This window comes from Trichosurus vulpecula, chromosome 1 (genome assembly GCF_011100635.1).
Source record: "Trichosurus vulpecula isolate mTriVul1 chromosome 1, mTriVul1.pri, whole genome shotgun sequence".
In the NCBI taxonomy this organism is placed as follows: domain Eukaryota; kingdom Metazoa; phylum Chordata; class Mammalia; order Diprotodontia; family Phalangeridae; genus Trichosurus; species Trichosurus vulpecula.
In genome coordinates, this window is record NC_050573.1 from 78446432 (window position 1) to 78460872 (window position 14441).

General features: G+C 40.4%; 1 protein-coding gene across 1 annotated transcript in view; it reads left to right on the top strand.

Moving 5' to 3' along the window:
* Nucleotides 1-14194, top strand: part of COLGALT1 (collagen beta(1-O)galactosyltransferase 1) — a 39206-nt gene extending 25012 nt beyond the window's left edge. The window contains exons 11-12 of the mRNA XM_036769220.1: nt 11467-11673; nt 12504-14194. Coding sequence (XP_036625115.1) covers nt 11467-11673; nt 12504-12771 — 475 coding nt within the window. The 3' untranslated portion in view covers nt 12772-14194. The remainder of the gene's footprint in view (nt 1-11466; nt 11674-12503) is intronic.
* The last annotated feature ends 247 nt before the right edge of the window (nt 14195-14441 follow it).

Here is a 14441-nt window from a genome sequence, read left to right on the forward strand (position 1 = left end):
AAAAAAGGGCTACTATAAATATTTTTGTACATATGGGTCCTTTTCCTTTATTCTCTTTGAGCCATGTTGCTTTCCATGCCTTTTGAGTCATCTTCAATTTTATTCTTCTGAAATCATAGAATTCCATGATATATAGCGATATGGCATCATTGGAAGAATATTTGTCTTAAAAAGATGAGCGTTATAAAGGTAGAGAGGACCTTGAGATCCTTGAAATCACTATATAATTTTCCAGATGTAAGCCAACCCAATCTCATGATAATAAGAATAACTAGCCTTTAAATAGCACTTTAAGGTTTGCAAAGCACTTTACAAATATTATTTTCTCATTTTACCCTCATAACAACCCTGGGAGGTAGGTGTTACTATTATCTCTGTTTTAAGGATGAGGAAACTGAAGCAGACAAAGGTTAGGGGACTTATCCAGGATCACACAGTTATCAAGTGTCTAAGGCTAGATTTGAACTTGAGTCTTCCTGACTCTAGCCCTAGCACTCTATCTACTAGAGTGCCACCAAGCTATCTAGGTGATTCAACTTTGTGTCCAGCTTATTCTCCATCTTAAGTGTCTATTCAAAATATGCTTACTGATGGATTAACTCAGGTTCCCATCCACCTGCATGTTATAATCCAATGTACATTCTGGACCCGTTTGGTTTTTCCTGTGTGGATTGCTAGGTTCTTGGTTGCTCTTCTGAGCAACCATGGATTTCACTGAGGGAGCCATGTAGTCTTCTGGATCTCAATATAGTTAGCAGTGTCATCTACAAATCTGAGCATCTGGGGAACTTCATTCCCTTTTCCTTTGAAATTTGTGCAGGAGAGTACTAAGAATTACAGTTCATTTTTGTTTTCTTCGAGGGCAGACTTGGAATAGAATACTATAATTTCAGAATCGGCATGTACTTCTTATAGTCCATCCTACACTTCAACAGGAATCCTTCTTGCAGAATCCCTGAAAAGGGGTCATCCATCCTATTTGTAAAGTTCTCCAGTGATGGGGGGCTCAATTTCTTACAAGGAATCCCATCCTACTTTTTAATAGCCCTAATAGATGGGAGGTTTTTCTGATATTAAGCAGATAATTTCCTCTTCGCAGCTTCCATCCATTAGTCCAAGTTCTGACTCCTGAAGCCAAGCAGAAAAGTCTTAATCCCTTTTTCATATGACAGCTCTGCAGATCAATGGAAACATCTGTCTTCTATGTCAAGTGCATTTCCTTTCTGGTTCATAGATTTCCTCACATGTATTTCTTTTTACATATACTTATGTTTGCGCAGCCAAAAGAAATTAAACAGGTGGTGGTCAACTTTCTGGTGGTGGGTCTCACCCTACTTAGCTACATTGGTTCTTGTATCACAGTCTGTTGCTGGTTCTATAATTGAAGTCTTTCCAGCTTGGTAGAACCTGGTAGAGCTTGTATCCTTCATCACCTCCATGCCATCATGAGGTATCAATAGAATACTTCTGTGGAGTGGTTTTAGAATATAATATGCAAAATTTCTGCCTCTTAAAATTTACTTAATTTTAAGGGCCCTTTTGTGACCAAGTCAATTTTCTTTGCCAGTGTTCCATATATACTTAAAAAGAATGTTATATGATGTTTTTCCTTTAAATTCTTTCCATATAGCTGTTATGTGAAGCTTGGTGAGTTTTCTGTTCAAGTATGTATTTTAAATTTTGAAAATCTTTTTGCTTAATTTTTATATTCTGATAGTCAGACACTGAGACCTATAATTATTAATTTTCCATCAGTTTCTTCTTGTAAGACTGTAAGCTTTTAATTTAATTTTAATTTAATTTAAATGCTGGATTTTTTTTAGCACATGTGCACTAAAATTTTTTTCATGAGTGTTTCCTTTAGCAAAATAGGAAAAAACTTCAGTATTTTTCTCTTAGTGCATTTTGGTTTGGGATTTCAATTTTCTCAGATATCATCATTGCCACTTCTGTTTTTCCTCACTGTTATTTTATACATATGGGTATATTAGTTAAGCCCTACAATTACAATCCATATGAATCTTTTCTGCATGACCTATGTTTCTTGAAGACACCATATTGCTACATTCTGGTTTGTAATCTATTCTATAACTTTTTTTAAATTGGAAAATTCAGTCTTTTTTGCTTTATGTGACAATGGTTAGATTTGAATTACTATCTACAGTTTTTTGCTACAATTGCTATTTATATTGTGAGAAGGGAATGTGAACTGTAGTTTTAAATTATGATTGTTCCTTTAACCAAACAAAGCTTAACAAAACTAAATATAATTCAAGTATCTTTTTAACAATTTTTGCCCTTCTGTTTGTCTTTTTCCCCCTTCAAATTTAACCAGAACATTCAGTACTTTGACCAATACAATATTGTATTTTTTTCAAATCTCTTTTTGGAGGCTTAGTCTCTTATATTAAATGTGATTATGACTATTACCTAGTTCTAAGCACCCTGTTTTTCTGCTAAGTGTTTAAAATTTTGTGTTAAATCCCATAGACATCCCAAGCTCAGCATATCCCAAAATGAATTTCTTTTATTTCCCCTAAACTTGTTCGTCCTTCTGACTTTGGTATTTTCATTAAGGCGCTGCCATTTACCCTGTCCTCTTGTGTTTGTGATCTTGGGGTTACATCTGACTCTTTGCTCTCCCTTCCTTTCCCCATCCAGTCGATGACCAAGTCACTCCATATTATCTTTATTATTCATCCTTCCTTCCTTATGCTATTCTTGCAATGCCTTTGCTTCCCTTCTTTGCCTTTGAAATCCAACTCCTATTAATACCATCCCTTTCAGGAAATTTTTCCTGAGTCTTATGGTTGGTAATGACTGTACTTTCTGAACCTCACACATCACTTTGCACACTTCAAGAAAAAGAAGACAATAGAGCCTATAAACTATAAGCCAGTGACATTGATGTCAAGTCCTAGAAAAATTCTAGAATGGATCATTTAAGGGATAATTTATGGTGAATATCCAGAAAGAGAATAAATGATTTCAAAGAGCAGGCATGACTTCATCCAAGACAGGCCACGACAGGTTAACCTCATTTCCTTTTCTTGACAGTTGCCAAATTCGTAGATGAGGAAAATGCTGTAGATATAGTTTACCTAGGTTTTAACAAAATATTTGCTACTTATGCTATTCTTGAGGAGAATACAGAGATATGTAGATGAGATAATAATACAATTAGGTGGATTCAGAACCAGCTGAATAGCCATGCTCAAAAAGTAGTTGTTTATACTTGATTATCCACCTGGTAGGAGGCCTCCAGGGATTTGTGCTTGGCTCTATAATGTTTAACATTTTAATTAATGACTTGGATAAAGGTACAAATGGAATACTCATAAAATTTTCAGATGACATGAGATTTAGAGGAATAGCTAACACATTGGATGATCCAAAAAGATCTTGCCAGGCTAGAACATTGGGCTGAATAAAATAAAATGAAATTCAGTAAGGATAAATGTAAAGTCTTACACTTTGGTTAAAAAAAATTCAATTTCACAAGTACAGAATAAATGGAGGCATGGTTAGACAGAAACTTATCTGAAAAAGATCTGGGGTTTCTTGTGGAATTCCAGCTTAAGTCTGATATGGCAGCCAAAGCTAAAGCAAGATTGGGCCACCGTAAAAGAGGTATGACTTCTAGCATTAAGAAGGTAAAAATCCCACTTTCCTCTACCCTAGTCACACTCCACCCAGAGTGTTGTGTCCCGTTCTTTGCCACAATTCATTTTTCATAGTGTTTTAGTCCACACTTTAAGAGGGACATTGATAAGCTGGAGAGTATCCAGAGGAGGGCAGCCAGGATGGTGATGAGTCTCCATTGAAGGAGCTGGAAATGAAGGGAAATCTCAGTGTTGTTAGAATAGTTTTTTTCCAAGCATTTGGAAGAGGCATTAGATTGGTTTTGTTTGGCCCCCATGGGCTAAACCAGGAATAATGGATGGAGGTTACAAAGTGGAAAATGTTAACTGCATGTCAGGTAAGACTTCCTAACAGAGCAGTGGGCTGCCTGGAGGATGGAGGTACGGTGGTTGGAGGAATACTCTTCAGGTATGTTATAGTGGGGATTGCACTCATGTATGGATTGGACTAGAGAGGTCCCTTCCAACTCTTGAATTCTAAGATTCTGTGAAAGCACACAATCATTTATGTGTTGTTTAAGTATTTATGACTATCTATTTCCCCTAGGTGGCACAGTGAGTAGATCACTGGCCTTGGAGTCAGGAGGACCTGAGTTCAAATGTGACCTCAGACACTTGACACATGTACTAGCTGTGTGACCTTGGGCAAGTCACTTAACCCCAATTGCCCTGCCCCCCCTCCAAATATAATGCATTGTATTCTAACTTCTCCAGTCTTATCTGATTTTCATGGAGAAATCTGGAGACATACTGACTGGTGTATTTTGACATGGGATTTCTTTTTTTTTTGGAGTGACTTGAGGGATTTTTCTTTATGTTGTATTTTGAAGCTTGACACTGATATAGCCAAGTGAATTGAATTTTTGGTTTCTCCTTATTAGATTTCTGGGGATTCTTTCGATTTTGCCTTATGAGAGCATTGCTTCTTGGCAGGCTTTTTGAATGACTTTTTGGGGAAGTATAATAACCTGATTTCTTTCTATTTTGTTATGCTCAAGAATACCTGAATTCAAGAAACTCCTCGATTGCTTCTCAGGATTTGTCTTTTTCTTTCATTCCTTTCAAATATTTTTCCAGTTCAGTTATTTTTCTGAGCTCACTCTTCCAATTTCACTGCAATGTCCTCTCGACTACATTCATGCTGCTTTTTAATTTTATCCTGTCTGTCCCCTCCCTCCCGCCATTTGTATAAGGATCTTTATTACTGCTGTATAGAATTTTTTTTACTTCATTCCAGTCATCTTCTAGTGCTTCCCTAAACTTTTTGGAGGAGATGGACTCTTCCTTTAAATCCTTAAAGGTGCTTTTATCTAATGGATATTATCTTTCAGGAATTTGGGGGTTGACCCTGGTGTTTCTTTAGTTTTCATTTTTTCCTGGTGATATCCCTTAATTTCTTTTTCTTTTTTAAAATTTCATTGATATCCTTATTTTTTTTACACCATAGTGACTTTCTGAAATACCCTGTTTTCTTCTCATTGAACCTTTCTCTTTGTAGCAAAGAAAAATAGCTAAGTAAAACTGATAGACAAAATGACGCTGTCAGATACTGTATGCAACATTCTGCCCTCATAGTCCCCCATTTCACTACCAAGAGGAAGGCGACGTATTTAATCAATTGTTTTCAAGGATCGGGATCAGTTATTACAAATAATATGAGTTTAACTGTCTTTTACCATTGTTTTTGTTTTACACTGCTACAGTTATTGTTTATATTCTCCAGGTTCTGCCTATTTCGTACAAATACAAGAGGACAGGGTAAATGGCAGCACCTTAATAAAAATAGGTTTTGTTACTCTTATAAACCACAGTTTGTTCAGCCATTACCCAATCATTGGATAGCCTTTGCATTCCCAGATTTTCATTACCACAAAAATTCTGCTCTGAATATTGCTTTTTGTCTTTGACATCCTTTGGGCATATGCTAGTAGTGTTCTTTCCTAGTTTTCCTCAACATTGTGTTAATTCCACAACCTCATGTTAATATCACATAGTTTCTTTGTTTTATTCATTGTGTTTGTTAATAATCCTAGAACTTTTTCTTCTTTGGGGCATTTCAGGGGCTGATTTTGAGGGGGGACAGTGAAAAATCTGCTTCCCTTGTGACAGCATAATAGCTAGCATTTATATAGAACTCTAAAGTTTGCAAAGTAATTTACCAATATTGTTTTATTCTGGCTTCACAACAACCCTGAGAGGTAGGTGCTATTATTTATCCCCATTTTATAGATAGCAACTAGAGGTTAAATGACTTGCCCACGGTCACATAGCTAGTAAATATCTGAGACCAGATTTGGACTCAAGTCTTCCTGTTTTCAAGTCTAGTGCTCTGCTGCTGGCAGGTCCAGCTCACTGATTCAGCTCAGCCAGGATTCTAACAAGCTGGCTATCTGGTCCATCAGCCTGCAGAATATCAGAAGTAGCAAATTAGAAAGAAGGCCAGGCATAGTGATAGCTGACAGCAAGAGCAGAGATGTAAAAGCTAGAAACAGACTTAGGGGAGTGTAAGAATGCCGGTGTCCAATGGAAAGAGGTCTGGCCTAGAAGTAGAGAAGATCTTGCTTTTAGTCTCTTTCTCTACGCCTAAATGTGTGACTTCCAGCATGTTACTTCCCGTCCCTCAGGCTCAGTTTCTATATTTGTAAAATGAGGGGATTACATCAGGTGATTTGTTTTTACTCTGTCAATTATTCACCTGGCTCATTTTTTATGTTGGTACTTTCCTCTCTTTTTAAAAAAATCATTAAGATAATGATTGATTTTATTAGTCTTAAAATAGTCTATGGGTTTTTGGTTTTCAGATTTCTCTGTTTCTTCTCTAATTTTCATGTTTTCCTCTTTTGTATTTTTTGGTGGGGGAGAGGGTGATAAGATGATTTCTGAGTGCCTTCCAGCTTTAACATTGTTTGGGTCTTCTGTGAAAAAACATAGAAGTATGGGGCTATGGAGGGTTGAGATAAATAGCTTCATTCACCTCATTAGGCCCCCAAGAGCATCAAGGGAGAATAGCTGGCTTGTATTAATGAACCCAGGTCATGGAAGAAAGATCATATCTTGTTCCATGTGCTCTGTTGAAGAAGGCTGGGATTTGTGTAACATAATTTATATTTACATCTAAAATGGTTGCGTAACTTTTCACAAGAAGGTTGGCAACCAGGTCATGATTATTTTGGGCCCCAGTCACTCGTGGGACCCATTTCCTCAGGTGTGGAGGGGCTGTGATCTGCATTAATGAAGGCTATAACCACAGTGACAAAATCACAGGACTTTAAACATTTTCTTTTAAAGTTTTTATTTAAAGTTTTGAGTTCCAAATTCTAGCCCTCCCTCCCTCCATCCCCTCCCCCCTCCCTGAGGCAGATATAGGTTATATATGTGCAATTATGTAAAACATTTCCATATCAGTCGTTTTGTGCAAGAAGACTCAAATAAAAGAAAACAGTGAAAGGAAGAAAGTGAAAAATAGCAGTCTGTATTCCATCAAATCAGTTCTTTATCTGGAGGTGGATACTATGCTTCATCATTAGTCCTTTGGGATTATTTTAGATCATTGCTTTGCTGAGAATAGCTAAATTAGGCCTGCACAACCTGTGGTACACCAAAGGATTTCCTCTACACACAACAAATGGTTTCCTTTACTTTCTTCATGGGCCACCAGAAATCCTTTGGCGTGTTGCAAGCGGCCCACAGGTTGTGCTGGCCTGGGCTAAGTCATTCACAGTTCTTCATCAAACAATGTTACTGTTACCATGTACAACGTTCTCCTGGTTCTGTTCACTTCATTATGCATCAGTTCATATAAGTCTTTCCAGGTTTTTTTGAAGGCATCCTGCTCATCATTTCTTATGGCACAGTAGTATTCCATTAATATCATATACAACAATTTGTTTAGCCATTCCTCAGTTAATAGGCATCCCTTTGATTTCCAATTCTTAGCTACCACAAAAAGAGCTGCTATAAATATTTTTATACAAATAGGTCCTTTTCACTTTTATGGGATGTCTTTGGGATATAGACCTAGTAGAATCACAGGACTTTTGAAATATGGTGTTGGTGCTTTAAAGGAGGTCCAATCAGTGTCACTGAGGGCTCTCGGTGCAAGTTCCCCAATTTGATGACAAAGGCCTCTCCAAAGGAGGTCACTCAGCATCTTCACAGGAGAGGTAAAAGGAGAAGGCACAAGACTAAAGGGTTTATTAAAGGATATTCTGTCCAGCCAACCAGTGCCTTAGGAGGGCCAGGGATACTGCAGTCCTCTAAATAGGCATCCAAATTGCAGTTATAGTGTAGTAGTTCTAAAGATAGTTTCCTAGCTTCCTTTGTTATGTGGGGAAGAGCCTATCTCTGATACCCGTCAGACATTCTCTCTCCTTTTTCACATTACAGGGATGGTGACTGGCAAAGAGAAGGCATCATCTGTTCCCTCTGCTTCCAGATCCATACTCTAGGATTTTTGAGCACAGTTGAGTGGGGTGGGATGTTTTCTGATTTATTCCAGGTTAGCTAGCGGGGGAATATGAAAGGTCTTATTTAGGGTGCCAGGAAAATGTTCTTTGCTGCTTCGGGGGTGAAAGTAAACAAAATGAACAATGAAAACTTGCAGCACACTAGCCAGTTGATGTGACTATAAATTGTCCCCGGGAGTTTTTACTCCTGAATGGCCTTATCAGTGCCAAGAGAATGGCCTCAGGTTCTGCCAAAGTGAGAAATCAAAAGGTTTTATGGAGATGCTTATGGCTTCTCCTCCCTTTGGGATTCTAATTTTAATAACCATAGCTAACATTTATATAGTGCTTACTATGTGCCAGGTACTATGCTAAGTGCTGGGGATATAAAAAAGGCAAAAGACAGTCCCTGCCCCCTCAAGGGGCTTAAAATGGAATGGATAGTGATGGCTAACATTTATATAGCGCCTACTATGTGTCAGGCACTGTGCTAAGTGTTTTATAATTATTACTGCATTTGGTCCTCACAACAACTCTGGGAGGTAGGTGCTATTATTACCTCCTTTTTATGGATAAGGAAACTGAGGCAAAGAGACACTAAGTGACTTGCCCAGCATCACACGCTAGGATACTAATAAGTGCCTTAGGCTAGATTTGAACTCAGGTCTTCCTGACTCCAGGTCTACTGCTCAATCCACTGGAGCATCCATACTGGGCCATGCTAATTTGGAGTCTGGAGGGGAGGGGGAAATAAACTTACAACACAAGAAAATCCTAACAAGGCCTTTTTTGTTATTAATATAGCTGTACATAAATGTGCATATGCATATATCCATATATATATTTTGTAGCAAGCAAGATGGACTCATTTACTTCCCACCATGAGAAAAGAGAGTACTTATAGTTGTAAAATTCAAAAAAGTAAAACCAGGTCCTTATACAGATAGGAAGAAACGGTCATACTCATGATGGAAAATGCTGTCCACATCCAGAGAAAGAACTGATGGCATCTGAATGTAGACTGAAGCAGACTATTTTCACTTTATTTTTTTGTGTGTTTTTTTCCTTTTGATCTGTTTCTTCTTTCACAACATGACTAATATGGAAATGATTTACATGATATTACATACACACATACACATATATCCTATATCCAGTTGCTTACCATCTTAGGGAGGGGGGTGGGGAAGGAGGGAAGGAGAAAATTTGGAACTCAAAATATTATAAAAAATAAATGTTAAAATTGTCTTTATTTGTAATTGGAAAAAATAAAATACTATTAAGAAGAAGCAGTCATAGAGAGCACAGACCCTATGAAGTGGGGATAAATCTTGGATTTTCTAGAAAATAACAGTGAAGTGAGAGATCTTGTTCCCTGATGTGCCAGTCTAGATTCCAAGTCTGGTGTTGTGGCCTCTATGCCAGATTTATGAAGAAGATACAGTGGGTGTTTTGGGAGAACTATAAACTGGATCAAGACTTTTTGAAAACCACATCTTGTGAGAACCAGTTCAGCCAGGGAGGTAGTCAGCCATAGTGGACTTGGAGTCTAAATCTTATACATTCATTTTTTTTTGCCCTTTTTTTTCTTTGGACAGGGCAATTGGGGTTAAGTGACTTGCCCAAGGTCACACAGCTAGTACATGAGTCAAGTGTCTGAGGTCACATTTGAACTCAGGTCCTCCTGACTCCAGGGCAGGTGCTCTACTCACTGTACCACCTAGCTGCCCCTGGAGTCTAAATCTTGAGGTCAAAAGGATTAAGTTTCAGATCTTGCCCCTTGAGCCTTGGTTTCTTCATCTATAAAATGAGGTTAATATTAGCTATAGTAGCACAGAGTTCTTAGGAAGCTTCCATAAGCTAATGTGTGTAAAGCATATACATATGTACTACACGGGTCACTTATTACTGTTATTATTTCGGGACTTACAGTTTCATAGACAGAAGAAATTCCCTTTACCAAAGCAGACTGGTAATTGCTCTGACTTAAAGTATCACCGTGTTGCCTGGGATCCTAGCCATAGTCATACAACCTGTCTCCTGTCAGAGGAGGACCTGAACCTAGGTCTTTGTAACTCCAAGACCAGCCTTCTCTCCAGGATACCATACTGCCCCTCATTAGTAATAAAATGGAGTCAAACTTGGAGAAGAGAACGGAACAGACTTCCCTCTTCTTAGGACATAGGGCGCTGGGGGTGGGGAGAAGGGGCCCTGGCAGCAGAATGGGGCAGAGAATAGTCCAGATGCCATTACTGTGTTGGTTGTTTTTGTTGAACTGTCGAACCCTAAAGAGAACAGACTTAGATATGTTATAAAACCTCTGAATTGGAAAGAATCTGGAATGTCATAATCCTCTTAAAAGAGGGAAACAGGATGAGAAGCAGGGCTGGGAGGATTAGGAGCTGCTTCAGGGAAAGAGCTGTTCTATTTTATTGTATTTTTATTTAATATTTTATTTTTCTCCAGTTACATGTCAAAACAATTTTAACATTTGTTTTTAAAACTTCGAATTCCAAATTCTCTCCCTTCCCTCTGTACACCCACCTCACTGAAAAAGCAAGCAATTCACTATAGATTATACATGTGTAGTCATGCAAAACATTTCCATAATGGTCATATTGTGAAAGAAAATAAAGACCCAAAAAGAAAAAAAACCTCAAGAAAAATATTAAAAACTTTAAAAAAAGTATGCTTCAGTCTGTATTCAGACACCATCAGTTCTTTCTCTGGGGATGGATAGCATTTTTTATCATAAGTCATTCAGAGTAGTCTCAGAGCATTGTATTGGTGAGAATAATTAAGTCCTTCACAGCTGATCATCTTACAGTATTGTTACTTTGTACACAGTACATTTCACTTTGCATTGGCTCATGTAAGTCTCTCCAGGCTTTTTCTGAGAGCATCCTTCTCATTGTTTTCATAGCACAATAGTATTCCATCAGAATCACATACCACAACTTGTTCAACCATTCCCCAATTGATGGGCATCCCCTCAGTGTCCAGAAAAGAACTGCTATAAGTATTTTTGTACATACAGGTCCTTTTCCTTTTTGTTTTTTTTTTTATCTCTTTTAAGGTACAGACATAGTAGTGGTATTGCTAGGCCAAAGGGTATGCATGGTTTTTTAGCCCTTTGTGCGTAGTTCCAAATTGAAAGAGCTGTTCTATCAGCAGGGTTCCAGACTCAAGGTTTGGTTTCAATTATGTTTGGTTTCAGACAGGTTCATGCTCCTACTGTCCAGAGACCCGAGAGGGGCCCTTTTTGAGGGGATGACCATCTTAGGGTTTGCTTTGAACAGTTGTGGGCATCTTGTTTCTGCCCGGGTCCTAAGTACTTTCCTGGCTCTGGGATGGGGCCACTTGTCTCTTTCTCTCTCCAGCTATGTGGGCAGGAAGCGAATGCAAGTGGAGCACCCAGAGAAGGCAGTGCCGCATGTTCGGAACCTGGTAGAGGCTGACTATTCCTACTGGACCCTGGCCTATGTCATCTCCCTCCAGGGAGCACAGAAACTACTGGCTGCCCAGCCTCTCTCCAAGATGCTCCCTGTGGATGAGTTCCTGCCGGTGATGTTTGATAAACACCCAGTGTAAGTGTGTTGGGGAGCAGGGGTAGGGCAGGAGTGACTAATAACAGTCCTTATTCTTGGCATTCAGCTCCTTCTGGTAGGAGCATGAGAAATGGAACAAAAATGACCTTCCTTGACGTGTCTATGGTGGGGAGACAGCCTGTGTGTGACTCTGTTTTGGGGAATGTGTGCCACACTGGGAGGACAGGGCTATGCATCTCCCTAGCTGGTTTTTTGCAGGGAGGGTCAAGGTAGGGTTATCACTAGGGAGATGGTCCCTGGTAGGGAAGAGTAGTGTCCCCATGCTGGGGGAGACAGCCTTTCAAGGTTAGAGGCTTTGTGCCCTTGTCTGTGGTCTTGAAAGAGGGCAAGGTCATTTGAGAGCCTAGCAGTACCTGGCTGGTTGGGTCATTTTATCTATAATCAGAGCCCATTACAATCCTTTAATACCCTTCAGTGCCACAGAGAAGGTTTCTCAGGGTAGGCTGGACTGGCTTTGGCACTGAATTTTCCCAAAAGGGGAGGGGTCCCAATAAAGAGTATGTCATTTGACTTGATTCCTGATTATCCAGGTTGGGATTTGGCCTTCTTTGGGGACTGGTGCCAGTATCTTACAGGGCTCCCATCTCACGGATCAAGGGAAGGGCCTCCCTAGGCCAGATGATAGTATGAGATGGGAAGGTGAGAACACGGGAAGAGTTGGGAAGAGCAGTAGCTCAGAGCTGCAGGAGCTCTGAATACACTGAACCCCCTGAGACGAAGGGTGCTAGAGGAGAGGGGAGTGGCTGAAGCATGAGGGGCAGTTCAGGGGAGGTGGCAGCTCAGCCTTTAAAGAGACACATTTTCTGCAGCTCTGATTACAAAGAACACTTTGAGAAGCGGGACCTGCTGGCCTTCTCGGTGGAGCCCCTTCTTGTGTACCCCACTCATTACACAGGGGATGATGGCTACATCAGTGACACAGAGACCTCGGTTGTGTGGAATAATGAAAAGGTGAAGACAGACTGGGATCGAGCCAAGTCCCAGAAAATGAAGGAGCAGCAGGAGCTAAGCAAGGAGGCCAAGAATTCGGACGTCTTACAGTCCCCCCTTGACAGCACAGCCCGGGATGAGCTGTGATCCGACCAGAGTTGTGTCTCAGAAGCCCCGAGGGCCTGGCATCTGTTGGGAGCAGGGGTGGGCACAGCAGGGAGGGAGGGAGCACAGGAGCAAGAGCAGGGCCCAGGCCACAGGGAAGGAGAACCTGTTGCCAGAACCTCACCCCACTGGCACCTCAGGCTCTGGGGAGACCTATGCCAAGATTATAAGAAGAGCCCCCTGCTCAGTTTGGGGGAAGCATGGTAGCATGGGCACACAGTGGGATCTTAATAGGTACACGACTGATTAATCCTGCAGTGTGCCCTGCTGGAGAATGTGTTTTCCTGAGGACCTGGAAGAAGCTGCCTGAGAAGAAGTTTGAGGTATTTTAAAAAATCTGTCTTGTTGAGGTTTCTCACACCAGAAAAACCTGCAGAAACCACTCAGCTTCTGAGCAATCAGTGGGAACAGGGCTTTCCCTAGATTGCAGCAAGCACCTCATTTCCACCAGTGTCTGCCAGGAGTTCTTCCAGCCCTAGAGATTTTCTGAAGGTCAGAAAGCCAAATTTTTTAGCCAGGCTTTGTCCCCCCGAGGACCATCAGCACACTGGCCTGTCAGCCTGATTTTCTGCCCTAGCATTCACCATTACTCAGGTGACCCTTTTGGTCTGGCTCAGGTATTATAGATACATATGGAGGGATGACTGGGCTGCTCTGAGATGAGGGAGTTGTTCCGTAGGCCTTGCAGCTGGCAGCATGGCTATAGGGGCCCCCTCTGGGCGAGGGATCTGGGCAGTAGCACCTTCTCACCCCTTCTGCCCTCATGGATTTATGGTGACATTGTCAGCATATGACCAAAATTAAGTGATCTTAACCTAAAATTTAATTTCTACTTAATGGGGAAAATTGGTCTTATCATTGCTGATGTCTGAGATCCTTTCTAACTTTCAGTTCTATGATCCTGCGTTCCCTTTGGCTTCCTTAATTATGGAACACGTTCATCTTTTACTTCCAGTGGGCTGTCTACCCTTTTCTCTCTGCTGTCAGCCAACTCAGCGGGGTGAGGTGTTCACAGCAGACTGTCAGTGCAGACTGCCTTACTCTACTGGTTTCAAAGGTCTCCTTCTTGGGGGATGGACTAGATTGTTTGCCCTGTTTCTTCTCTTAATCTCTCTGTTAGCTACTTGACCCATCAATCACCAGGGATTCGGAGTCTGATGTTCTTCTTGGCCTTCTGGCCATATGGCCCTTCTTTTTGAGGCGCCTGGTGTGCCTTGCTACAAGTCCCCCACTCCTACTCCCACCTTATCTTCCTGTCAGCCCAGATGAAACAGTGTTAGGCTGGGAATTATTTGCTTTTATTGCAAGTAATTTTTTTTGTACATTGTTTTTGTAAATGTTTTGATGTTTCTGTAAATTTTTTTAAAAAAATAAATTGCTTTCTTGCTGTTGTCTTTTTTTTTCTTGGAATAAACATTGACTTAAGGGATTTTATTAGGTGGGTTGTCTAGGGCTAGGATTATGGAGAGGAAATGAAAAGCATCTATCAGTCAATAAACCTTTATTAGACTTACTATGTACCAGGCACTTTACTAAGCTCTAGACATAGAAAAGTAAGCAGCCACTTGCCAGAGTGGAGGAGCATGGTATTGAGAAGAGGTTAGTGGTCATTTTCTTTGAGGGAGTAGTCATGGTAGGGATTAAGTTAGAGG